This window comes from Mauremys mutica, chromosome 1 (assembly GCF_020497125.1).
Source record: "Mauremys mutica isolate MM-2020 ecotype Southern chromosome 1, ASM2049712v1, whole genome shotgun sequence".
In the NCBI taxonomy this organism is placed as follows: Eukaryota; Metazoa; Chordata; order Testudines; family Geoemydidae; genus Mauremys; species Mauremys mutica.
Window position 1 is genome coordinate 163,266,899 of NC_059072.1, and position 27,700 is coordinate 163,294,598.

A 27,700-nucleotide genomic window follows, 5' to 3' on the forward strand; every position below is an offset into this window, starting at 1 on the left:
TGGGCAGCTGGAGGGGAGGTCACAGCCTGTGTTAGCGATAGCACTAACACACCTGCTGTGGGTGGCCCTGGCCAGCATCCAAGATGGCGGCACTCCAGCCTCTACCCAGGTGAGTCGTTATCTGGGTCTCCATGGAAACCGGGACAAGCAGAATTCTCGTCTATTTTCTCACGAGACTTCCCCCGCCCTCTCCTTGTTGCTTAGGCAACGGAACAGAGAGAAGTTTGGCCCTTTTGACCCGCCGTTTCAGCGCGGGGCGCTACAGGTGAGTGAGGGGAGCTGGGGCTGGTCGCTGCTACCATGGCAACGGCAGTCCCGGAGGGCTCCCGGCACAGTGCGCAGCGCAGGCGAGAGGGGGGCCGGGCCGGGGTGTCAGGGGCGGGGCGGGGGCAGAGCGCAGGGAGCTGATGGGACCGGCCGCCGGCGAGCGCGCGCCGGAGCCGGGCGCAGAACCGCGGAGTCCCGGCTCCCAGCGCGTCCCTCTGCCCCGGTTCCCTTTGCGCGGGGAACCTCCGCCCCCCGGCCCCGCGCCGCTCACTGAGCTGGGCGGGGCGCCCTGGAGGCGCCGGGGGGCTTCGCTCCAGGCCGCCGCCGTGACCCGGCTGCGCGGTACAGCCCTGGCCGCTAATGCGCTTAGCCGCAGGGCAGAACTAGGCGGCTTGTCTCCGGCCGGGGGGTGGCGACTGGCTGCTTTGCAGTGTGAACATTCATACGGTGGAGAAAGGTAAATCGGAGATCCCCGCCGGGGCCGGGTGCTGCCAGTCCCAGCACAAGGCTGGAGGCTGCTGGAGGTGACAGGGGTCCGTGCTTGGCTTTGCATTGCAGCTCACGTGCTGGGCAAGCCACTGTCAGCGCTCCGTGCCTCAGTTTCCCCACATAGGTAAAATGGAGTTAATTAATCTACTTCGCAGGGGGATGCTTGCTCTTAATTTGACAATGATTTTGTTGCACGTTGCAATAGCTTGGGAGGAAGGTGTTATAAACATATAGTGTCTTGTGATTTTATTTCTAGGAGACAGAAAAAAAATGTCTGAGAGGCAGACTGGAAATGTTCTTAAAACTGTCCAGAGCATTACAGACGTTACAGCTGCTTTGTATTAGTGAGGCAAAGAGCTTGCAAAGTCTACTAAAGGGTTAGTCTCATGAACTTAATGCAAAATTATGGTAATGATTACTCTCCCCTCTACACCCCTTAGTTCATTCATACATAGTAATTTTTTTGTTAAGACAATAACTTTTTTGTTTTGTGTACTCTGTGTGCAATGTGATAGCATTTAGGTCTTGCTTAGAACTTTGCAACTTTATAAATGTTGAATTCCCTTTTTTTATGCATGTCAAGTCCCTACTATGATTTTATTTTTATTTCTTAATTGTATTATGTGCTAAGCACTGTACAAACATATAACAAAGACAGCCAGTAATCTGAAGACTTTACCATCTAGAGGCTTGTCTATGCATGAAAATTTTGCCAGTACCTCTATATTGGTGAGAAGAATAAACTATTGCTTATATACTGAGTCATACAAAAACCACACATGTAACAGGCATAACTAAGCCAGCAAAACTTTTAAATATAGACCTGGCCTAAGTGGTGAGATTTTACAGCTGAATGTGGTGGTCTGTGTGTAACTTTTTTGTTAATGATTATTATCAAACTAAATAAAAACAGTTTTTGTTTTTTACTTTACTGTGTTGTTTGAGAATTACAGTACAATAGAGACAGAGTAGTCTCACTAGATAATCCAGTTCACCCTTCTGCTGGGCAAGGTGCTAGCTAACTGCACTTGAAGGCGAGATCCTTAGCTGGTGTAAATCAGCTTAGCTCTAGTGAAAGTTAGTGGAGCTATGCCGATTTACATCAGGTGATGGAGAAGAATAGAACATATTGAATGAGTAGTGCACTGTTTTCATTTGTTCTATTTCTTAATTTCTCAATCAGTTCTTTTTGTCCAAGAATAAAGCACCATACATAATTTGGGACCGCTTAGCTCTCAAATTTAACTTTTAAAGTAAAATTGTTTTTTGATCAGAAGCAACATCTAGTGGTTAGCAGAGGATGGGAGTTCAGGTGCTATTCCTGACTCATTGCCTTGTGGCTTCATCTGTAAAATAGAGGTAAAATTTGCCTTCTGAACATTAGACTCGAAAGGTTTAATTCCTGTTTATAAAGCATTTTGAGTGTCTCTCATATGGTTCTATAGAATGGCAATGTAGACAAGTACAAAAGACGCAGCCAAATAATTTCTTGATAATTACAGCTTCCTCACCCAGGCTTGGATAACTCAAATAGCCTAATGCAATTTTACTAAACAGTGCAGAATAATTCATCTTTGGTCAGAGAGCAAGCATAAGAAATTTCGGCCCAGGGTAACTTCTCCAGAAAATTAGTCTAAAGAGATGAAAATAAGGATTTAGGATCTGTTGAGTACTTTCAAGTCCCATTAAAGCCAAGACACTTGGATACTATGGCAATGGGTGTGGTGTAAGAACTTGAATAGGAGATGAGAACATGTAGTAATACATTCCATGGGTGGCATACCCGAGCCCACTTATCCACTGGTTTAAAAACTCCCACACCCCAATCTGGGTCTATGCTGGTTATGATATATGTATATATCTCGTGATCCTTGTAACTGATACCTGTAATCCCTCATAAATTAAGCCTGGCCCCAAATGTACAGTACCTTCCCTCTTAACTTGTGAATATTTAATTTTAAACATTAGCTTTAATAAAAATTTTAAATCTGTTCTTGCGAGATCAGGTCCTTAGATTGAAAGTGCCCTCTCAATCATGAATGTAGGATCAGTGCTGTGATCCTTTCTAATAGAATACATTTTGTTCCTCTTGAAAGGCACTGTATAAATAAGCTGAATTTTGCACAGTATTGTGATTGACACCTCTCATTAAAGTGAACATATGCAGCATTTTGTACTGTGATTCTGCAGAATTGTACAAGTTGGAAACTTGGGTCAGGTTCACTGCAAGTTTCACACAAGCCTAGTGCCCATTTGGATGGAACTCGAAAAAACTCTGGTTTTTTTGGCTGAGCTCCACTTTGATTTTTGGACTTCATTTGAACTCCAGCATTCAAATGTGAACCAACCAAGGCAAATGTGTGTGCATATTTCTGTGCCTGAGATGTATGGTCATGTTGTGAAAAGTCCTGTTGTAATGTGCTGTGCGTAGGGGGATATGAATATAGCTACGATTTCTGTGGGAACTACAGCATAAAATCCCTAATGTTTGTTAATATCTCAAGGTGAAAATTACATTCTTATTTTATTTGCATTGAATTAGAGACATGTATACGTGAGTAAGCAGGATAATGGTTGTCTTGCCCTTTTTTTTCTTCAGTTAATCATAATCCTTTGACATAATCACCAGCGCAACAAATTTTGATGTTAGAAACTGAGGATTTTGACAGAACGTGAGGAGGAAGTAATAGCCATCTCACTATTTCCAGGATCTTCTAGGGGCATGAAAGGGTCGCAGCTAATTCTTGTAGCCTACATTGCATTGCAAAATTTTGCTACTTAGAGATCTGTTAATGCATTGCAATACCATGAGACACTCAGAGGCAACCTCCAGGTTGTAGCAGAAGCCACAAGGTGCAGAAAAGAAACTTTTAAACAATCACAATATCCTGCATTTATACAGATATCATTAGAAATAAGGAACAAGGAACTGAAGAGCTAGAATGTGTAGGCAAAACCATAAAAAGACTGTTTTTCTTGCATTGTCAGCAGCTGCCCAGTAGCTGGTGAAAGGATACTGCAACATGTGCAGCCTCAAAGGGATGGCCCAATCTTGTCATTAATAAATTGTTTACTTTGTGCTTTGCTGACAGTCTGGTAACTCCCACCATATGAGTGATTCTTGCCTCTCCTCAGAAAAATTGTAACTTTGGCTCTCAACCCTTTCCTCAGTTTCTCTGAATTGATATCCAAATGATGTCATTTCTCCTCTAATACTGATGTGGGTGGTGGTATCTGAAAGCTAGCAACAAATGTGTAAATGTGCAGTAAGGCCTTGTGTGCAAAGTGTTTTAATAAATTCAAATAGTAATCTTAATCTGCTTCTTTCTAACCAGAGGGTAACATATCTGTGTGTCACCATCTTATTCACTGTTATTCAATTAGCTCCATTGTCAAAACACCAACCCTCAGCAATGAGCTATGTTATTCACAAGGCGGTAGTACCAGATGGAAATGAGGATGGAGGGAAACAGGATGGGAAGGAAAGAATGAATGGGATGTCTCTGATATCCTAGTTCTATTAACCCATGCTCTTTTCATATGTACCAGCTAGTTTACAAAGTATCTCTACTCTATGTTGGGGTCCATAACTCATTAGTTTGCAATTTGTAATAAGGTGTTAACATGAAATATTGGGTTAGAAGTTTAATGGTAAAGCCAGGAGGGGTAGGGATGGTGTCCCTAGCCTCTGTTTGCCAGAAACTGTGAATGAGCGACAGGGACTGGATCACTTAATGATTACCTGTTTATTCACCCCCCCCTGGGGCACCTGGGATTGGCAACTGTCAGAAGACAGGATACTGGGCTAGATGGACCTTTGGTCTAACTCAGTATGGGCGTTCTTATGTTCTTAAGTATGAGATTGTGACTAAGAATTAACTTATAGTTGAATATTATTACTTGATCTTACTAAATTGTGGTTTGATTTACTTGGTTGTTCTTACCTAGTAAATGTAAAATTATCCAGAATAAAATATAAAATAGTAAAGCAGTATTTCTGATTATTAGGAATAGAAAGTTGAACTTAGTAATAAATTATTGAAGTTGATTAAGTATATAATCAAATTTTGTGTGATAACATTCCTATATTTAAAGCAGAAATAGATAAATTCCTTTTGGAAAATTTTTGAGTAAAGAATGAATATTGAACTCCAGAATTAAAATTTTAAGAAAGCTGCACCAACATATCACAGAATGTGAAAGGACTATTATAACTATGTAGAACTTTATGAGAAGAATAAATGGCACAATTACTAAAAATGCATTAAATCCGGGATGGGAAAACTATGGCCTGCGGGCTGGATCTGACCCCTCGGGGCTTTGGATCCGGCCTGCGGGATAGCCCCCCGCAGGCCCCGCACCACTTTCAGCAGCAGCAGCCAACCCCCCAGGCACCACCCCCCGCAGCTCCTATTGGCTGGGAACGGGAAACCATGGCCAATGGGAGATTCGGGGGAGGTAATAGGAGGCATGGCATTCCCCCCCAGCCCCCCTGGGCTGCAGTGCTTCCTGGAGTGGCGCGAGCTAGGGCAGGCATGCAGGGAGCCTGCCCTGGCCCTGGTGCATGCCGCTGCCATCCCGGAGTCCGAAACCCTCCTGCTCCTTGCCCTAAGCCCCCTGCCTGCACCGTGCACCCCTCCTGTACCCCAACCCCCTTCCCTGAGTCCCCTCATAAACACCATGCCCCTCCTCTGCCCCAATCCCTTGCCGTGAGCCCCTTCCTGCACATCTAACCCCCTCCCACACCCCACACTCCTTCCCGCACCCCAACCCGCTGCCCCGGCCCTGCATACAATTTCCCCACCCTGATGTGGCCCTTGGCCCAAAAACTTTGCTCACCCCTGGTTTAAATAGACTTTTGCCAGACCACAGCGCCCTCTCCTGGGCACACAAAAATAGGGCAGCTCTTCCTAACCTGAGCTTTCGTGAGCTATAGCTCACTTCTTCGGATGCATAGAATGGAACACACAGACAGGAGACATTTATACATACAGAGAACATGAAAAGGTGCAAGTATGCATACCTACAGGAAAAGTCTAATAAATTGAGATGAGCTATCATCAGCAGGAGGAAAAAAAACTTTTTGAAGTGATAATTAAGATGTCCCATAGAAGGTGTGAGGAGAACTTAACATAGGGAAATAGATTCAATTAGTGTAATGACCCAACCATTCCCAGTCTCTGTTTAGGCCAGAGTTAATTGAATCTAATTTGCATATTAATTCGAGTTCAGCAGTTTCTCTTTGGAGTCTGTTTCTGAAGTTTTTTTGTTGCAAAATTGCCACCTTCAAGTCTGTCACTGAGTGGTTAGAGAGGCTGAAGTGTTCTCCCACTGGTTTTTGAATGTTATGATTCCTGATGTCAGATTTGTGTCCATTTATTCTTTTGCGTAGAGACTGTCCGGTTTGGCCAATGTACATGGCAGAGGGGCATTGCTGGCACATGATGGCATATATCACGTTGGTAGATGTGCAGGTGTACGAGCCCCTGATGGCGTGTCTGATGTGATTAGGTCCTATGATGGTGTCACTTGAATAGATATGTGGACAGAGCTGGCATCGGGCTTTGTTGCAAGGATAGGTTCCTGGGTTAGTGTTTATGTTGTATGGTGTGCGGTTGCTGATGAGTATTTGCTTCAGGTTGGGAGGCTGTCTGTAAGCGAGGACTGGCCTGTCTCCCAAGATCTGTGAGAGTGAGGGATCATCTTTAAGGATAGGTTGTAGATCTTTGATGATGCGCTGGAGAGGTTTTAGTTGGGGGCTGTAGGTGATGGCTAGTGGCGTTCTGTTATTTTCTTTTTTAGGCCTGTCCTGTAGTAGGTGGCTTCTGGGTACTCTTCTGGCTCTGTCAATCTGTTTTTTCACTTCAGCAAGTGGGTATTGTAGTTTTAAGAATGCTTGATAGAGATCTTGTAGGTGTTTATCTCTGTCTGAGGGAATGGAGCAAATACGGTTGTATCTTAGAGCTTGGCTGTAGACTATGGATCGTGTGGTGTGTCCGGGATGGAAGCTGGAGGCATGTACATTAGACAAACCAAATTAGATTCAATTAACTCTGGCCTAAACAGAGACTGGGAATGGTTGGGTCATTACACTAATTGAATCTATTTCCCTATGTTAAGTTCTCCTCACACCTTCTATGGGACATCTTAATTATCACTTCAAAAAGTTTTTTTTCCTCCTGCTGATGATAGCTCATCTCAATTTATTAGACTTTTCCTGTTGTTATGCATACTTGCACCTTTTCATGTTCTCTGTATGTATAAATGTCTCCTGTCTGTGTGTTCCATTCTATGCATCCGAAGAAGTGAGCTATAGCTCACGAAAGCTCATGCTAAAATAAATTTGTTAGTCTTTAAGGTGCCACAAGTACTCCTGTTCTTTTTGCGGATACAGACTAACACGGCTGCTACTCTGAAACCTGTCATCTTCCTAACCTGTCATTGAAGTCAGATTTCCAGCAATGTGATCAGCACATTGCTCCCCCAAAACTTGCAACTATTCAGTGGGAGGGTGAACCGTCAGATCTGACCATTTTTGGATAGGAACCACCTCCATCTCTATATTTCAATGGGGAACAATACCTATGAAATAATTGGACCTTCCAAAGCTTAATGCTCCTACTACAAAGAAGCTGCCTGATCCCATGAACTGTTGTCACCTCTAGCTGAAGTGAGTCACCTTAGCGTAAGTCTAACATTTCATCTCCTGAGAGAGAGGTGCTCTTTTTAATTGAGTCCTTCAGGGATAACATCCTTGGGGAATATTAGGTCCCAGGCATACATTCCTACCAGAAACCAGCCTTAGGAAGGAGGTTGCCTTCCTAAAGAAATGGAGACATCACGAAAATCTATCTTGCTCAAGAGCTATCAGTCTCTAAACTGAATGGTGAGATAAAACAATCCTGCTTCAGTATAGAGAGTTGGGCAATCATTGTTTTCCCCTCAGCAAACCCATAGGTGGACTCTGAAGGAAGACCAGAAGTTCCTTGGGGAAAGAGCTATGTTGCTTTCCCATATAATCAATCAATTGGACCAAATCCTTGTGTTACATAATTCCAGGTTTAAAACTTCCATCGGAATATTGCCAAACTATTGTGTTCCAATAACTGAAAGACGGATTGTGAATAAGTCCAAAGAACAAGAAGCTTACTGCGGTCACCATAATAGAAACCTAAATTCCTTTCCATGATAACAACCAAAAATTAGGTTCTTAGAATTGTGAGAAATAAGCTTTGCTGTAGCACCTAAATTACTGTTTTAACTAGCACTGTGTTTATGCACAGATACGGCTGTATTCATATGCTTTTAAGGCTTATTTCATTATTGCCCATGCTTATTAAAAATATGTTGGCAACTCTTTAAAGATGCTAACCAAATGCTTATAATTTCATCTGGTTATATGCTATATGCTTTAAACTGAGCCTTTGCTGTGGTGTTGTACCTTTTAGAATTAATGTTACTAGTCTGCTGCCTTTTATTCCAGTTTAAACTGCTTTAAAGGCTTAACTCCTTAAACCCATACTCTGACTGCCTTTCTGTCTATTTCCCTTTCATGCCTACTTTGCCAAACTAACAGTCACTGCTCTTGGCTGTGTCTGTGTGAGAGAGCAGGTGACAGGTAATTTCTATTTCACCCTCCTGCTCCAAAATCTGCTGTTCATGCTGCTGTGTGTACAGAGAGAGAGAGAGAGAATAACTTTTCATACTCTCCATTTCATTTCAACTGTAGTGAGGCCTGGAACACCTTTGTCTATACTTATCCTATTTAAAAAAGGCCCTATCTAAAATTCTAAAATTATGAAAACCTACCAATTGCTGTCTGTCTTTTAGTTTGAGAGAAACCTCCAACTTTGAATGAAATTTTTGTCTAACTCAAGCTCTGAGAGCAAGTTAAATTTTGATATTCCTTTTGTCTCAAATTTCCAGCATTCACTCTAGACTTAAACATTTTCACAAAACATGCTCTTTCTCTAGATAAATTAACTGGGACTGAATTTTTGCATCCAACATTGCTTCTTAAAGACACCTTACTTCACCGTTCTTGACTTAAGCCTTAACTTTACACTGCTGCATTTCATAGTAACTATACCTTTCACACCTTTCATCATCTCCTAATTAACTCAGCTTAATCCTTATGCTATTGTAGCTATTCTATTTTGCTATTGAAATGTCTTGTGAAAATTGTAACAATAATTATGCATGTGTGTACACTAAACATTAGTATCGTACTTACAGTGGTCACATCATTTGAAGTTATTCTCTTGACTCTCCCAGTAAGTTTTAAAAGCATTTTCCTGAGAGTATTCAAAAGAAGTTACTACTTGGCTTTTTTAAAGCTTGTTTAGTTTAAAATGCTAAAATTGTATTGCCTTGTTTTATTCAAGTCCTAATTCAGTTTAGACTGTGATATAGCTCAAGTATGTTAGTTCATAGAAACCTGGTGATGTGAAGTGGATTTGCCTGCATTTATTTTGTGACTCAGTTGCCTCATTCAAATCTGTATTTACTCATAAAGTAATGTTTGTTTAAGTATGATTTTTGTGTTATATTAAGGATTTGTAGTGCTGCCTTTTTCAGTCATGCTGTACTCTTTTAGTTGATTTTTCAAATGGTATTGTATCCTGAATGACTAATGGAGTGATATAGTTGTTTAATTGTGGTTATTTGTTTAACTTATACTTGCTTTGTGGTATTGTTTCCTTTGACCTAGTTGATGCTTTGATTTTTGATGTAGTTCTAGAATGTATACTCTATTTTAATATGGTTTCTTTTGCACAGTCAATGTATTGTATCACTCATTTATTTACCTTTATGTAATCCTTACCTGCTAATTATTTTTGAATAATAATGTTTTCTTTTTAATTTACTTCCATAACTAATTTTAATAAAAACTTTTCATTTATTTTAGAGTTGTTTCTTTGGTTGGTTGGCTGGCATCCCCTAATGCATTAGAAAATAATTCTTGGTGGTAGAATATGGGACCACCTCCCTAGTCTAACAAATTAATAGCTATCAATAACTCTATTTTTGGCTTTTGTATTCCCTGAACTACTCAGATGAGAAACGATTAGTTAATAATTCCGTGCAATTGTTGTTTCTCTGAGTTATCGATTTTGATAGTTTGGTGATCTAATTTTAAAATTACCTCACGCTCAGCTCTTTGAAAGACATGTTTTACCCCCACACCTAAATCCTGTTGTTTACACAGGAAACAGGCATTTTTAAATACATATTTTAAATGGGAACCAGTTGTTTAGAGTTTGATTCTACAGCTGCTTTGGATTTAGGACTCTAATGGCTCCAGTCAAGTGTCTGATGCATCAGGCTCTTCTTGTTTTGAATACTCTGCTCTATGGGAAGCTATGAAAGGGCTCTTCTAGGACTTGTGGGCCCCAGTTCTTTGCTGTGTTGGCTTTAACCTGTGGGAATTGTTTCAGTAGAGGATAGACCTTTTTTGAATGAACTGGTGGTGCCTATGCTGCTAACATGTTAAGGGAATAAATATATTGCCATTGCCACTGCCACAGGCAGGATTGCCCTCCCCGGTATTTTTATAATAAATGAAACATCTCCCCTGCTGTTTTTATAGCTATTGAGAGAGAGAAAACAACAAAGCAGTAGGAGAGATGTTATCTGGTACCAGTGCTGTAGATACACATGGAAAAATGGTCTAATGGTTAAAGAATAGGGACTAGAAGTTAGGAGATCATGGGTTCTGTTCCTACCTCTGCCAATGACTTTCTTTAAGACTGTGGATGAGTCAGCTTGCTTCTCAGTGCCTCAGATACCCATTTTACAGGTAGGAATGAAAATATCTCCCTACTTTACAGGGGTTGAAAGGCTAAATCCATTCACAATGAAACTCCCCCTCCACCCCCCTGGATCCTCTCTTGTAAGGTGCTGTAGAAATAGCCAGGCAGTGGTATTGTTCAACACGTTACCTATATGCCACAGGTATCAACAGTATATTGTTGTGTGTCAATAAAAGTCTTATGAAAATAAGAATATTTTCCCCTCTTGTAGCATTGCTGTAACACAAAGCCAAAATGAGTGACAAGAAATATACTAATGACTTAAGAGAGGCTGGTGACTCAACAGAAAGTGCAGAATATGAGGATGATTTTGAAAAGGATCTTGAGTGGTTTATTAATGAAGAAAAAGAAGATGATGATGACGACCCTGGGGAAACAGAGGTATTTGATTAGGAAAATGCTAGTTATTTTACAGTAGACTTGGAGATTTAACAACTTGAACCCCACATACAATCAATGCAAAGTTTGATTTGGAATATGTATGTAATTGTAAACGTGCTGATATTTAACTAGGAAAAAGATATTTGGGATTCTAGTGAAAAGAGATGCAGTGCACCATGGCTTTTTCCAGTTACTCAGATCATTCCTGTCTTTAAAATAGAAAAGTCAATATTCCCTATAGGAACAAAGAGAATGCGCTTGGATAAAAAGTACTTCTTCCATTTCCAGGGTGGTGTCTTTAAGCATTTGTGCAACTCCCATTATGATTTTTTTTTTATCTTGCCTCATACCACTTTGCTACTCAAGCTTTGGTTTGTTCCAAATTATGTGAAGATGGGAATATGGAGGGATGCGGTGAGAGAGGAATTAGTGCCAAAATGGAAGCTGATTATGAAATTCACTATTTGATAGCCTGTCTCAGGCAGGCTGTGTTTGATACTGCCCTCCTACCACTCTTGCTATTCTTCTCTCTTTCTGGCCTCCGTTGAGTGGAGGGACTGAAAGGTGGAGGGCGAATGGGACTCCGACAACAGAAATGAGAGCCACATCCTCCTATTCAAGTGTGAAACCATATGGGATAGAACTCAAGTCCTACTATTGCTGGGCCTTTTGGAGACCACAGTTCTTTCACATTGTCACCTCTGGAAGCATGGCCATCAGCTTTAATAGAAGGCTGAGCTCATAAGAGTAGGGCCTTTTCCTGTAGCTTGCATCTCATCTGTGTGGTATATTTTAGCTATGTGACTGTTTTCTATATACGGCACCTTTAAATCTCTAAGGAGGGCTATTTTGTATTCAGTTCAGTGCAGACTGTAATAGGTGGGGGAGGCAACACACTGTGTTCTCTCATAGCGACTTAACTTAAACAAAAAAAGAGAGAATGAAAGTAAACAGATCAGACTGAGAGTAAATGGTTGCTTTTTGTGGATGGAAAATAGGTTTGTGTTGCCCTCCTCTTGGCCCTTTGGTAGCAAACATAGCTATGCTACATCAACATTCCCTGAGGGCTGTGTGGCCACATAGCCGTGCATCTGTCCTGTAGCCACTGCCCACGATACATGGCTGGGAGTGCAGCCAGGAGCTGGGAGTGTAGCACAAACTGCTCTCTGGCGCAATTTGCTACTTTTCTATTCCTGAACTTAAGAAATCTGAGCATGCTCAGTAACATCTGCTGAAGCCTCTGCCCTTACTCTGCTCTCATTTGGAATCATGATGTGTGCTGCCTTCTGTTCATATGGGCTAAAAAGGTGCAGAGGGGGCACACTGGACAGGACCGATGGGGGAAAAACTATATACACAGGGAGGTCAAACAGACAGGGGAAGGAGAGGGGCAGATAGGCAAAATCAGGGATGGGGTAGAATTGAGGTTAAGAAAGGGGTAGAGGCACTGCCAAACAGTGGCAGAAGGGGAAACCACCAGCATAGTGAGGGGCAGAGAGGATGAAAATTACCCCAAATGGGGTGAGCAGTGTTTGCAGAATTAGGATATAGTCAGTGATGAGCTGCCAAAAATTTAACAAACGGTTCTCTACCAGGTCTTCAGCGGCACTTCGGCTGCAGGCCCTTCACTTGCTCCGAGTCTTTGGAGGCACTTTGGCGGTGGGTCCTTCAGTGCCACCAAAGACCTGGAGCAAGTGAAGGACCCGCTGCTGAAGTGCTGCCGAAGACTCGGAGCGCCGCCCGGTGACTACAAGTCCCACGTGTTTTTTTTTTTTTTTTTTTTTAGTCGTCCCTGCCGGGGCCTCGTCAAAACTGTTCGAATCGGGCCCCACACTTCCTAAAGCCGGTCCTGAACATTGGGGTTGAAAATTGTATCGGGTGCCGGGTAGGGAAGGCTGTGCCTCCCAGAACAGCCTGCCCCCCGCATCCGACCGCCACCCACATCCTGCCCCGACTGCCCCTCTCAGAACCCGCAACCCATCAACCCCCCTGTTCCTTGTCTCCTGACCACCCCGTCCCGAGACCCTTCCCACCCAAACTGTCCCCCAGGATCCCACCCCCTACCCAACTCGCCCCACTCCCTGTCCCCTGACTGCCCCGACCCCACCCACCACCACCCAGACAGACCCCCGGAACTCCCACACCTACCCAACCCCCCCATCCCTGATCACCCCCCCAGAACCTCCGCCTCCTCCAACCGCTCCCTGCCCCTTATCCAACCCTTCCTCCCAGCCCTGGCCCAGTCCCCTTACCATGCTGTTCAGGGCAGCGTGAATGGATGCTTCGCAGCCCCACTCCCTTACCATGCCACTCAAAGTGGCAGGAGCTGCAGAGCTGCCCAGGAGCAGTTCAGAGCGCTGGCACCGGTGGCTCTGCTGAGGCTCTGCGAGAGGGGGGAAGGCGAGGGAGGGGCTGGGGGAGCCTCCCCAGCCGGGAGCTCAGGCAGGCCAGACAGGACGGTTCTGCAGGCTGGAGTTTGTCCACCGCTTTAACAACCGGTTCTAAACTGGCTTCTAAATTTAACAACTGGTTCGTGCGAACTGGCTCTAGCTCACCACTGGATATAGTTGGCAGATGGGCTTCTCCACCCCTATACCCAGCAGGACAGCGCATCTCATTTCCTGCTTCTCAGGGCCAGCCAGAAAGGATAAGGAATGGGGGTGGCAGGGGCTCCTGGGAAGGGATGGTAGAGAGGTCCCTCAAGACCTAAGCTCCTGAGCATGACACAGAAGTTCCTAAAGTAACAGTTACAGTAACTGGTTTTCAAATTTCAGTAATGTGACATTTTTTTCCCTTTTTAAATTATTAATTATTGCACAAACATGGCAAAAATCTATTTTGTTTGTGATAGAGTAACCGGTAATGCCAAATGTGGTAATTTTACTTTCATCCATGGACCTGAGTTTAATGACTAAGGGTATGTCTACACTGCCTCTTCTCTTCCAAAATACAGGGTTTAGAATAAGAACAATGCAAAGTACAGAGTTTGTAGGAGTGAGATTGGACTCCAAGGTAGTCAAAGTTCATTTGCCTTGTGAGAGGTTTCAGACCATGTCCATCGAATAAATCAACTGCAGTCAACCGTAGGATATTGTAGCTGTCTGCCAGGTCACATTGCATTATGCACCTATGTAACACTACATGACAAACTCCATCTTTGTTGTTTGTATCTTTGTTTGGATGGGAAGCCCATCTAGATGGACCCCTAGTGCAAGGAACTTGGATTCCACAAGGATCTGGGTTACATCAACATACTTGAACTCAGAGCAGTTTACAATGCATGCAATCAATTTATGCCAATTATTCCAAATTAGTCCATTTAAATTGTCAGACAACACAACAGTTTACATAAGCAAACAGGGAGAAGGATATTCTTCCCTCCTGTGAGAAGAAGTAATAAGACTCTGGAATTGGTGCACATGCCATCAGCTCACTCTGTCAGCAATTCACTTACTGGGTGTACAAAACACTAGCAGATGATCTCAGCAGGCATTTTTTTCAGGGATCATGAATTAATGCTTTTTGACTAGGCGGTAGAAGCTGTTTTTAGCTGTGGAGGTCAGCCAGCAGTAAATCTGTTTGTAATGGACACAAACGAGAAATGTCAGAAGTTCTGTGCAAGGAAAGGACAGAGTCCAGGTTCTCTGATGGATTGCCTTTCAGTTTCAATGGTCGGAAACCCTAATGTACACTTCCTGCCAATTCCTCTTCTTCCAAGGGTACTGAGAACAATCAAAGCAAAAGTTGTTTTGGAGGCTTTGAGATGGCCACGATTATCTTGGCTTTCAGAGCTGCTTCATTTTTCCATCTGTCCTCTGATTTATCTGCCTCTAACATCTGACCTTTTAACTCTCTAGACAAAGGAACAGTTGGCCATCCTGATCCATCCACCCTTCACCTAACAGTTTGGTATTTAGACAGATGTCTGAGTTAGAGAGATCATGTTTGTCTGAAATCCAAGTAATCCTAATCAGTAGTGGAAATGTTCTACAAGAAAATTTTATGATGCACAGTGGAAGAGGTTTGTATCTGACTGATGTCAACTCTTACCCCTTTAATCTAGTATATCAGAGATTTTGGATTACATTTGATTGTTTAAAAACCTGGGATATTTCACTCAATTCTCTTAGGGTGCACCTAGCAGCCATTAGTGCATTCCATCCATCTATAGACAGTTCTTCTATATTTTTTCACCTTACCACATCCAGGTGACTGAATGGGCTAGGGAGAGTATTTCCTCCAGTGTTTAAACCTATGCTTATTTGGGACCTCAACCTAATTTTGTCAATCTTAATGAGACCACTGTTCGAATGGTTAGCTTCACCTTTCCATGAAGACTGTTTTATGGCAATAATATCAATTAGGAAAGTGGGAGAATTGGGAGCACTCATGTAAGATTCCTTTTATTTTATACAGCTTTTCACCATAATAAAGTATCTCTTAGGTATGAATTTAGGGTGAGACCTACAATTGTTTTGGAATTTCACATTAATCAAACAATTCACTTACCTGTGTTTTATCCTAAACCAAATGCTAATTGGGAGAGATGAAATTACCCTATCCTAGACGTGTGGAGAGCATTAGCCTTCTATCTTCAGAGTGTAAAACCTTTCCAACATTCCAACTATTCATTTTGTTCACTAAAAAAATGAAAAATTATGTGATTTCCACTCAGATTATCAAAGTGGATATCTGGCTGTATAACCTTGTTATGAATTATCCAAACCACTGGTGCCATCTCATATTAGAGGGCACTTAGCCAGGGGTCAGGCAACAATAGCTTCCCTTAGAAATGTTCATATTGTTGACATCTGTAAGGTGGCTACATGGAGTTCTGTACATACTTTTGGAACATGATGTTTTAGTACAGGCTTCCACTTCAGACACCTCTTTTTGGTAGATCAGTCCTTCAGGGTCTGTAGTTGTGTAGGGGCTCCAGGCCTCCCCTTCCTTGCTTTACCTGCTGTTTGTGAGTCACCTACAGTGGAATGCACATAGGGACAAGCACTCAAAAAAGAAGTTAGTTACTGTACAGTAAATGTCATTCTTTGAGGCGTGTTGTCCCTATGTGTATTCCAGTACTCACCCTTCTTTCTGTCTGCTTCAGATAACTTTTAAACTATGTGGAGAAGGAATTAGAATGTTAGTTAGTCCTGCACTAACCTATATATCGCTGGTACTGGGCACTAGGATAGACAGGGCACATACATGGGTCAGAAAGACACTGCTAGCAAGATTTGTCTGATCTCGGGGACATGGAACACGTGCATTAGCAGTAGAATATACATAGGGACAATGCATCTCAAAGAATTCCAGTTACTGTAAGATAACAATTCTTTTCTGAGCTATAGGAATCCAAAAAGGCTTAGAGAAATCTGCAGAATGGGACATCTCCAAGTTTATTGACTTCAAAAAAGCATTTGTGTTCAAATCCTCAAATATTTATCCTTACAACTTGGACTTTTCAGACAAAATGGACTATTTTTAACAAATATACATGGGGGTCAAAAAAATAAAGGCTTGTAATGGAGAGCTGATTGCAACTTTAAAAGCCGAGCCATGAACCTGGCTTAATAGTGCTGATAAATCACATTTTTCTTGATAACTATGAATGCACATACAGTACTTTGTATTCCTTCATATTTAATCCTGTACATTACTGGATTTATCTGTCAAGATCTAAACAGTTTTATCTCTTTCTATTTTTATGCTACATAGTGACAAAAATGAACTTTTTGGACACTACTAACACCTATATTTTTAATGACTCACTTCTGAGCGCTGTCCTGTTTAAGCATGGTCAAAAAATTGTGCCTTGGGCACATACTTCATATACCAGTTCTGAAGCTGATGACATTAGATTTTTTTTAATGAGGGAGCAAAAATCAAGCATGTCATGAAAACTGAGTTACAACCTTATTATGTCATCATGTACTAAAAGATCCTCTTCTAATGAATATTTGCAGAGGCTGGAAGGGGCAGTGTGCTGTGAGAGAAGCAAAGCCCTGATTAGGGGGTGAGGCTTCTCTGATTAGGGGGCCTGTTAAGGCAACAAAGGGCCAGACAGAGGCGCAGGAGCCAGCAAACAGAACTGAAAACAGTGGAGTCTGAGTGGGAGTTCAGTGGGAGGGGACAAGTCCCTGTTACTTAGGGACTATGAGTGAGTTCTTGTGTTTTTTTGGGTGTGTGCGCGCATGTGCATGGTTTTTCAAATTGTGGAGGCTGGTAGGGGGCAGTGTGCTGTGAGAGACTCTGATTAGGGAGCGGGGCTTCCCTGAGAGAGGGCGTATAAAGGCAGCGAATGAGCAAGCCTGCCAGTGGCACAGGCTGGCACACCCAGCTGAAAACAGGGGAGTTTGTAAGGGAAGTTTGTGGAAGTGGGGGTGTGGTGTTTGGTTTTTTTTCTGCTCCTTGACAGAACCTTAGGAGGGAATGCTATGACAAATACAGAGGAAGCAGTGGTAGTGACCCAAGGAATGGAAGAAACAATGAAGATGACTGGATGCTATGGGGATGTACATTGTTCTAGAGCAGGTACCCAAAAAGAGCTTTGTTTGTATGTAGTGCTTGCTAATAGAGGTGATGGAAGAGAAGATCTGAGGTTTGGAGATGCAGGTGGAAACTATGGTTGAGTTTTGAAGGGGATTTGAGCAGATGATTGAGGGAAGGCTTGAGGCTTAAGGGAAAAGTCAGGAGTCACAGATGCAAGCTGAAGTGGTAGACTGGGTTTGGAAAGTGGTTAGTGGAAGCATGTGACTATGAGAACTAGGCAGAGGAAGAGGCCAGTGAAGGAAAAATAGAGCTCAGGAACAGGTTTGCTGAGTTGGAAAATGAAGAAGGGGCACAGCAGGCAGTAACAAGGAGGGAGGGCAAGGAAGAAAAGATCGGCTAGTCCTGTAAGAAAGCCTGAGTTCAGAGCCTCGGGAGGATACAGGAGGACTTGCAGAAGGTTTCAAGGGAGAACAAAAGACAAGAGGACTTGCGGCCGGAAAGAACAGGAGGTGGGCCAGAGATTCACTTCAACACCAGGAAGAGGCAGGTCTATGTGACTGGTGACTCCCTAATAAGAAGAACAGACAGGTGTGTTGCCAGAGATGATCTGGAGAACCAGAGGGGTGTGCTATCTGCTGGGAACAAAGATAGTGGATGTGGACCTGAGGCTGAAGAGGATGCTAGGAGCAGGAAAGAATCCACTGATTTGTCCTTCATGTGGGAACAAATGATATTGCTAGATTCTTGCTGGAATGCATTAAGGGAGACTCTGCTAGGCCGGGGAAGACGCTGAAAGAAATAGAGGGTCAGGTGATCTTCAGTGGGATTCTGACTGTTCCTAGAGGATGAGAATGAAGATGAGACAAGATTATGATAATCAACAGCTGTTTCAGGAAGTGGTGGAAAGCTTTGGGATGTTTGACCACTGGGAGGCATTCACAGACAGAGGGCTGTTCTCATGGGATGGACTCCACCCGAGTAGGGAGAGAAATAGACTCCTGGGATGGAGGTTGGCACAACTGATTGAAAGAGCTTTAAACTTGGAACTTGAGGAAGACGCTTATGTAATCTCCATGCCTGATTCTAATGACTGGGAGGAAAATCAAGAAAGAGAATACATCAGTGGAGAAAGTAACAGCAGTGGGTAGGAGAATGGACATTAAGAGGAAAGATAGTTGTTGTTAGTGCTGTGGCATGTTGTTGCTTCTGCAAGTGTTGCTGTTCTTGGAGCTCCAATGTCAGCTGCACTAGCAGACAGTGCAGCATGTTAATTCAGCAGACCTCAATGTTGTTCATAAGAAAGACCACAGGCTCGGTTTAGTGGCAGAGGCCCATGGCCAAGCTTATTGTCGACAAAGCATGATACTAGCACCTCATAGGAGCTACAGGTACACTAACGCATATATGCCAATGACAAGGTACCCCCTCAGTCAGTACACCAGGATGCTGTTGCCTTGGTGAGTACAAAGTTGCCCCTTCTATGACTTCTCCTTTTATACATTAATACAAACATGTTACGTATTATACTCCAGACCTTGTTAGTTGCCACCCTTATCCTTGTGCCTGCTAGTTTGACCAAAACATCCTTATCCCATTATCCTGTTCATCACATCCTTATCTTATGAGGGGTCAGTGTGTTCTTGTACTGTATCTTAGGGATGTGTTTATGTAGCTATTTGAGAGATCTGTGGGTTTTTTGTACCATTCTCTCCAGTCAGGAATGTGCTTACTTGGTGTTAGCTGATACCTAGTGTGTTATTTTGCCAAGGCCAGGCCTACTCTGGTTCACAGCCTTTGGCTCACACTGCTAGTTATGTCTACGGCTCCAGCAAGGAGTACAGTAGTGTCAGTGCCAGTGAAGTCAACAGTCAGGTAGGTGATACTAGCAGTAGAATGACTGTAACCAATTGGGTGAAGAATCTGGGCAAAGTCAAGCAGAAACAACTAAGGTAACAAAATGGAGGAACTAGAACTACTGGTGAAGGAAGTGAAACCAGATATTATAGGGATAACAAACATGATGGAATAGTAATCATGACTGGAGTCCAGGTATTGAAGGGTATGTGCTGTTCAGGAAAGACAGAAGTAAAGGTGGTGGAGTAGCATTGTATATTAATGATGAGGTAGACTGTAAAGAAATTAGAAGTAATGGAATGGATAAAACAGTCTGTGTCAATATTACTTTCAGGAAGAAAACTATTAGAGGTTCTCCGAGATAGTTCTTGGGGTATGCTATGGACACCCTGGATCTGATTTAGGTATGGATAGAGACCTCTTTAATGTTTTTAATGAAATAAAGACTACCGGCAATTGTATAATTTGGGGAGACTTTAGCTTTCCAGATATAGATTGGAGGACAAGTGCTACTACTAATAGTAGGGCCCAGATTTTTCTGCATGTGATAGCTGACATTTTTCTTCACCAAATAGTTACTGAACCAAAAAGAGGTGAGGCCATTTTAGATTTGGTATTAATGAGTAGTGAGGACCTCATAGAAGATCTGGTTGTAGGAGGCAGCCTTGGTTCAAGTGTTCATGAGCTAATTCAGTTTGAACAAAAATAAATCTGCAACTAGAGTCCTTGATTTCAAATGGGCAAACCTTAAAAAATTAAGGGAAGTAGTTAGGGAAGTGGACTGGACTGAAGAATTCAAGGAACTGAATGTGGAGGACGCTTGGAATTACTGAAGTCAAAGTTGCACAAACTATCTGAAGCCTGTATCCCAAGTAAGGGGAAAAATTTGTAGGGAAGGGTTGCAGACAAATCTGGATGAGCAAACATAGTTAAGAGAAAACAGCCTATAAGCAAGGGGATGGATCAGCAAGGAAAGCTACGTTTTGAAGGTCAGAAAGTGTAGGGGAAAAATGAAAACTACCAAAAGCCAAGTAGAGTTGTATCTTGCAAAGGCGATTAAAACTAATAGTAAAAGGTTCTATAGCCATATAAATAAAAAGAAAGAAACCAAGAAGTGGGAACGGTAAACACTGAGGATGGGGTGGAGATTAAAGGTAACCTAGGCATGGCCCAACATCTAAACAAATACTTTACCCTTATTAAAAACTGAGGCAATGAGAAGCTTAGGGACAATGGCAGGGTGGCTAATGGAAATGAGGATATGGAAGTAGAAATGAGGATATGGAAGGTGAAAGTCAAACTCAAACAATCGGGGGGCCATCCAAGAATATTAAAGGAACTGGCATATGAAATTGCAAGGCTTTTAATCAATCTGTAAACTTATGACTGGAGAATTGCTGCTATAGTACCTATTTTTAAGAAAGGAAAAAAGTGACCTAGTAAACTACAGGCCTATTAGTTTGACCTCAGTTGTATGCAAGGTCTTAGAACAAATGTAGAAAGAGAAAGTAAAGGATATAGAGGTAAACAGTAATTGGGATAAAATACAACATGGTTTTACAAAAGGTAGATTGTGCCAGACCAACCTGCTCTCCTTTGAGAAGATAACTGATTTTTTAGACAAAGGAAATGTAGTAGATCTGATCTATCTAGATTTCAGCAAGGCATTTAATACAGTTCCACATGGGAAATTTAGTTAAATTGGAGAAGATGGGGATTAATATGAGAATTGAAAGGTGGATAAGGAACTGGCTAACTACAACGGGGGTCTTACTGAAAGGTGAACTGTCAAGCTGGAGGGGGGAGGTTACTAGTGGAGCTCCTCAGGGACTGGTCTTGAGACCTATCTTATTTAACATTTTTATTAATGACTTTGGCACTTAAAAAAGGGGGAGTGTGCTAATAAAATTTGCGGATGACACAAAGTTGGGAGATATTGTCAATATGGAGGTGAACCGGAATATCGTGCAAGAAGATCTGTATGACCTTGTAAACTGGAGTAATAAAAATCGGATGAAATTTAATAGTGCAAAGTGCAAAGTCATGCACTTAGGGACTAACAAGAATTATATATATAACTATAATATGGGGACTTATCAGTTGGAAGCAACAGAGGAGAAAGAGCTGGGTGTATTGGTTGATCACAGGATGATATGATGTGTCTGTGAAAAAAGCTAATGCAGTCCTAGGATGCGTCAGGCAAGGTATTTCCAGTAGAGATGGGGAAGTGTTAGTACCATTTTACAATGCACTGGTGAGACTGCATCTGGAATACTATGTGCAATTCTGGTCTCCTACATTTAAGAAAGATGACTTCAAACTGGAACAGGTTTAGAGAAGGGCTACTAGGATGATCAGAAGAGTAACCTGCCTTATGGGAGCTTGGCTTGTTTAGCCTAACCAAACGAAGGCTGAGGGGAGAGATGATTGCTGTGTATAAATACATCAGAGGGATAAATATCACAGAGAGAGTTGTTATTTAAGTTAAGCACCAATGTTGATACAAGAACAAATGGATATGAACTTGACATCAATAAGTTTAGGTTTGAAATTAGACAGATTTCTAACCATCAGAGGAGTGAAGTTCTGGAACAGCCTTCCAAGGGAAGTAGTGAGGGCAACAAACCTAACTTTTATCTAGACTGAACTTGATAAGTTTATGGAGGGGATGGTATGACGAGACTGCCTACAATGCCATGGAACTGATCTGTGACTGCTAGCAACAAATATCTCCAACGGCCGGTGATCGGAAACTACTGGGGGAGGGGTCTGAGTTACTACAGAGAATTATTTCCCAGGTATCTCGCTGTTGGGTCTTGCCCACATGCTCGGGGTCTAATTGATTGCCATATTTGGGGTCAGGAAAATGTTTTCCTCTGGGTCAGGTTGGCAGAGACTCTGGGGTTTTTCACCTTTCTCTGCAGGATAGGGCATTGGTGACTTGCAGGCTTCAACTACTGTAAATGGTGGATTCTTTGTAACTTAAAGCCTTTATCATGATGTGAGGACTTCAGTAACTCAGCCAGGGTCTTTTACAGGACTTGGTGTAGTCTGCAATGCTCAGGCGGTCAGACTAGATGATCATGATGGTCCCTTCTGGCTTCTGCAGCTGGGAGCCCCCTGGGTGATTTAAAGGCCCTGGGACTCCTAGCCACAGCTGGTGCCCCAGGGCCTTTAAATCTTGAGGCCCGGCCTCTTCCGGTTGAGGCCACGCCTCTTCCAGATTAACCCCCTTCCCCCACCGGACTCCGGCCATACTGGTAAGTCCTGAGAGTTACTTTCACCCCTGAAAGGGGCATATTCAGTAGTTTGCCATGGGAGCCTAAACTGTAAATTTCTTGATTTCTGTGGTTTTAAAGTCTCAACCTCAATTATATATTATGTATGTATAAACTACATTGTGTGTTAACCTCTCTAATAAGTTAAAAATTATTTCTTATACAATTTTAAAAGGGGGACTGATGTTCTTTTTAAAATCCTGATTAGAATGAAGAGGATGTTGAAGCAAATACTGACGAAGACAATGAGGAAACAAAAGAATGTGTAGATCAGCTTCCTCAGCCTGATGCAGATCTGAAGGAGAGTCCACCAAATGAAGAAAAATCTGTATCCATACCCAAAGTTAAACCATTGGATCATACATCTGATACTGACAGTGAAAGCTCCATCCAGGAGTCCAAGCTGGAAAACCATCAGGAACTGGATGAGGAAGATGATGAAGAAATAAAACGTTATATTTTGGAAAAGATCGAAGAAGCCAACAAGCTGCTGGAGAACCAAGAACCTCTGGATGAGAATAGAGAAAGGAAACTAAAATTCAAAGATAAATTGGTAGATTTGGAAGTCCCTCCTCTAGAAGATACGGAAGCTTATAAAAATGATCCTGAAAGTGAAGAGGATGTTTCAAGTAGGCTGTCTCAACTGCATATTTCTAATGAGGCAGGACTTCAAAGCATGTCTTTTTCACTTAATGGTGGGAAGGATGAGGAACACAAGGATGGCAAGATCCTAGTAGAGAGAGATGGGAAATTTGAACTCTTGAGTTTACGTGATATTGAAAGCCATGGCTTTTTGCCCCCGATAAGTGTTTCTTTCACTGACATTGAAGCTCAGCCTATTTCTCCTAAGTTTTCCCATTCCGTTATTTTTGGCACTCCCAGTCTAACAAAGGAAGAGCCTCTAGTGCAGCCAGGGGTAAATGCTTTCTTTCCCATTGGAGAAGAGTTTGTCTGTTTCCCTAAGCCTCCACCTAACCCTAAGTATCGCCCAAACTCAGCCATCAACCTTGCAAGAAGTGTGGGAATGGGAAGAACTCCCCGCAGGGTGCAGTCTGCAAATGTTCCTTTGAGAAGCTCCACCTACGGTCTTTCACCCAAACAAAAAGAAATGCAAAAACAGATGCAACAAAGGAAAGAGAAACTAAGGAAAGAGGTGAGAATACAAAGGGAATAACCTGAACATAGTGACCACCAGACCTTCTGTGTTTCTCAAACTTACTGGGAAATATTGCTTCTCAAAAGCCATTCAGTCGATCATTTCTTTCATTGCCCCAATGGTATAATAATACTTTGCACTTATAAACCAAATCCACAAAAAAAACCCTCTTTTATTTAAAAACTAGTTAAGGCAACACTCATGCATGGAAAGCAAGGAAACCTACATTTTAATATATCCATAAACGTGCTTACCCCCATCACATTCACCATTTTCACTGACACTCTTCCTTTCTGCTCATAAGTCCCATACACTTCCAACATGTACAATAACAGAGTACACACACGTGCCCCACACACCATCACATTACAATCCAAAACCTTAACTCTGACCTCTGTGGTGATGTTGGAATCTGTATGCCGAATAAGTATGTGCTATATGGTTTTCCCATGGGGAAGTGTTTGGGAGTTAAAGGTTTGCATTGAAGTGTGATTGTAAGGAATGTGTGTGTAGTGGTTGATGTATATGTTGGCAGTATATGGAACTTATTTAAAGAGCGGCAGAGTATTTTGGTGAATGTGGTGTGTGGAGATGAAAGTATGTTAAAGAAGGCTACTGTAACTGGACATTTCCTTGTTTTAAAGGTTTGTGTGGGTGAGTGTTACCCTCAAGCAACCTCAAAGGTTTCCTTTGAGGGCATTACCTGGGTTTTTATGTAAGGGTTAAATGGAAAACAACTCAGGTACTCAACTCTCAACACCATTATGTAGGACAGCAATTTCAAACAAGACATAGGGCTTTTCTACACTTGAAATGTTTCAGTGATACCGCCTACCCTGACAGGAGGGCTTCTCCTATTGTCATAATTAATCCACCTCCCCGAGAAGCGGGAGCTAATTCTCCCGTCGACCTAGTGTTGTCTACGCTGGGGGTTAGGTCGGTTTAACTGCATCTTTTGGGGGTGTGGATTTTTCACACCCCTGAGTGATGTAGTTCTACTGATCGAATTTCATCATGTAGACGAGGCCTTAGACCTATTTTAGAAGGCCAGATCTGTGCCTTTATTTTATAATCATGTACTAAAGAGAAGAAACTGTACTACGATTCCTCTTAGCTCTCAGGAAAATAGTAGGAAAAGTAAGTTTCTGAAAGATTAAGTGTGTAGCAGAGACCTCAAAAATGTGTAATAATTGTCAGTTTTTGAAGACAATTGCTAAAATATTTCAGGGAAAAAGATACTTGGACTTCAAAGGAGGTGCATGTTGGTATTTTGAATTTGATGGGTGCATGGCTTTTGTGCAAAGAGGAACAAAATTTCATGAGACAAAATTTCTGAATAGTGTGGTTTATTGGAATGCTTGGCAATGACCAAAGTATCCTCAAATGTTTAAAGACCTCTCAAAGATTATTTTCTACTTTAAAAAAAAACAAACATCCACCATGTTAGCTTCAGAGAAGTGTTAAGCTATCAGTGCCTCCATAATTAAATGACATTCTCCTCAACCCCAATGCATGGTCACACTCCAGAAACCTCTATTATAGGCCATTGCCTGCTGTCACACATACTTTTTGATTTTTAGTGTCTGTCTAGGCAGGAGAAATCTTGTAACGAGTTTTGAAACAGGTCAGTGAAACTCATTTTAAACCACTTAGAACCATGGGGTAGATCTGGTTTAAAGTGTCCTGACCCATTTCTACTGAACCTCCAGTGATTTGAGACAAAGCATGGAAGGCTTCTGGAAATTGAGGTTGTAATAATAATGGTTAGAATGAAAGCCTCCAAATATAACCTTAATCATAGAGGTGGTCAAGCCTAGTTTTCTCCTCAAGATAGTATTGACTTGATGTGTCTGTTGATTATTCCCAGTTCTCTCAGTACGTTTTAGGGCAAGGCGGATGTGTTGTTCAGACTATTTGTATTGCTTGCTCTGATGCTGAAGCTCTTTGTATGTGTCAGACTAATACCTTTCTTGTAAGATAATACTCAATCCTTAATTTCACACAAGGAAGCAGCACAGAAAAAACATCAGGAAGAAGAAAAGAAGAGAGAGAATGACATGGTCTTTAGAGCTTGGTTGCAGAAGAAAAAAGAACAAGTGCAGGAAGAGAAGCGAATTCAGCGTGCAAAGGAACTAGAAGGCTCACATAGTAGAGTAAGTTAAGACCTCTCCATCCCATACATGTTAAGGGTGCTGTAGGTATTCAGAAAAATTGAAATTTACGTCCGTTTTGCTCAGCATTATAAAAATGAACATAGCAAGGAATATTCCATGTTTGCCACACTGTTTTCTCTTAAAAGTGCTACAACTGCTCACATATCAGAATTTTCCAGTTTTAACAGGATGAACTTGCACAATGCAACAAGCTATGCTCATGTGACCTTTATGGTCCTAGGATCACTTATGAGAAATGGTTTCTATATTACATTTTAATATGATGATGATTTAGTGTTGCCTTATGGTGAACCACAACTAGGAACTAATGTTTGTGAAGTGTTTCCGCTAGCATTTATTTACACTTGTGTTATCAAGCGATTTACACATTACAATGCAGGCAAAAACTCTAGTCATAGAACCAAGACTTTGTCTCAAGTTCTAAAATGGGGGCAATAATACTTAGTAAGGTTGTGAGGCTAAAATCAGCATTATTTATAAAGTATGTTTCATAAACTGGGATGGAAAGTTCTGGAGAAGTTCAAAGTAGTACTGTTATATTAATTTCAAAGACAAACAGCATATTTAATTGTGTGTGTGTGTGTGTGCTTTATATAGCAGGAGAACAGAGATCCAGAGGAAGCTTTCAGGTTATGGCTTAAAAAAAAGCACCAAGATCAAATGAAAGAAAAACAAATGGAAATCCTTAGACGGCAGGAAGAGTGCCTGTACTTCCTTCCAAGAACAGAAGAACGTGACAGAGCCTTTAAACAGTAGGTCTATGGCTCTTATTTCCTACGGAGCAAGGAAATCTGAATGTTGTATCTTTCAGCAGTCTGAAGATCGATCCACAGATGCCCAGGGCCAGCCCTGACTAGAGTCTGGTGAACTCACTTTCAGTTCCTCTGACCCGCCTCCCAACCTTATTGTACTCATCCAACTGAAGCTTTCAGTTAATGCCCTCCCCCGCCCCCTCTCAACATCACCAAATCCTGCTGGTTTCCAGCCTGCTGATCAAGGTGCAACCCCAGAGTAGGAAGTTGTATTGGGAACATAGGTTGTAGATCAGTAAGGGTTTCTGGAAAAGGGACTGCATTTGCTTCAGGCAAAGGTCCCAGTCTTCTTTCTCACTGCTGACGCTCTCGTAGATCTGTCCCACTAGTTTTCCCCCATGAGCTTGGACCCTAAAAAACAATTAATTCCTGGATGTAGCCTGTTTGCTAGGTGATGCAGTGGCTTTAGTTAACTAGTTAGATTGAGTCCCAGTTAAGAGAACAGTTGCCTGCTTTGAGTAAGCCAGAAGTGATGGCCAGTGATTAAAGAAAGAGCTTCTGACCACTCACTATCAGTGCTTCCAAACTTGTTTCTCCACAGATGGCTAAAAAGAAAGAGAGAGGAAAAGCGAGCAGAGGAACTGGCTGCCAAAGAGCGATCGAGGCAACTTAGGCTAGAAGCCAGAAGAGCAAAACAAATCCAGAATATCCTCTGCACTATTTCTGAACCGAAATCCTTCCGCTTCACGGACCATTACAGCTGAAGGTTTGATGTGTCTTGAATATTAGTGTCAGCTGCCATACCTTATATGGCTTGAGCTGCAGCTCTTTACAGCCGCTGCCCTTTTGTGGTATTTGAAAATCTTTAAATAATGGTTTAAAATTTTTCTCTTAACTGACAATGTGTTTACTACTTACCTTTTTATTTATTTATTTATTTAGAATGTGAAATGACAAACCTGATTCTGTTGTGTGTATGACTCAGTGGTGCTCTCAATCCCACTGAGCCAAAGTGAGAATAAATATCCATATAGCTGTGGCAAGT

General features: G+C 42.1%; 1 protein-coding gene across 4 annotated transcripts; it reads left to right on the forward strand.

The window, feature by feature from the left end:
* The first annotated feature begins 156 nt into the window (after nt 1-156).
* CCDC181 (coiled-coil domain containing 181) lies at nt 157-27,694 on the forward strand. 4 transcript variants are annotated; one of them, XM_045001693.1, is made up of 7 exons: nt 217-265; nt 1,013-1,133; nt 10,780-10,949; nt 22,782-23,726; nt 25,736-25,882; nt 26,501-26,655; nt 27,257-27,694. In XM_045001693.1, exons 3-7 carry the CDS (start codon nt 10,803-10,805, stop codon nt 27,417-27,419), a joined length of 1,557 nt encoding a protein of 518 aa, XP_044857628.1. In that variant the 5' UTR covers nt 217-265; nt 1,013-1,133; nt 10,780-10,802; the 3' UTR covers nt 27,420-27,694. The 4 variants fall into 4 exon arrangements, with proteins under 4 accessions (XP_044857631.1, XP_044857628.1, XP_044857630.1 ...); XM_045001694.1 differs by lacking the exon at nt 217-265 and adding an exon at nt 452-724; XM_045001696.1 differs by lacking the exon at nt 1,013-1,133 and having other exon boundaries at nt 157-265.
* Nucleotides 27,695-27,700: the final 6 nt, after the last annotated feature.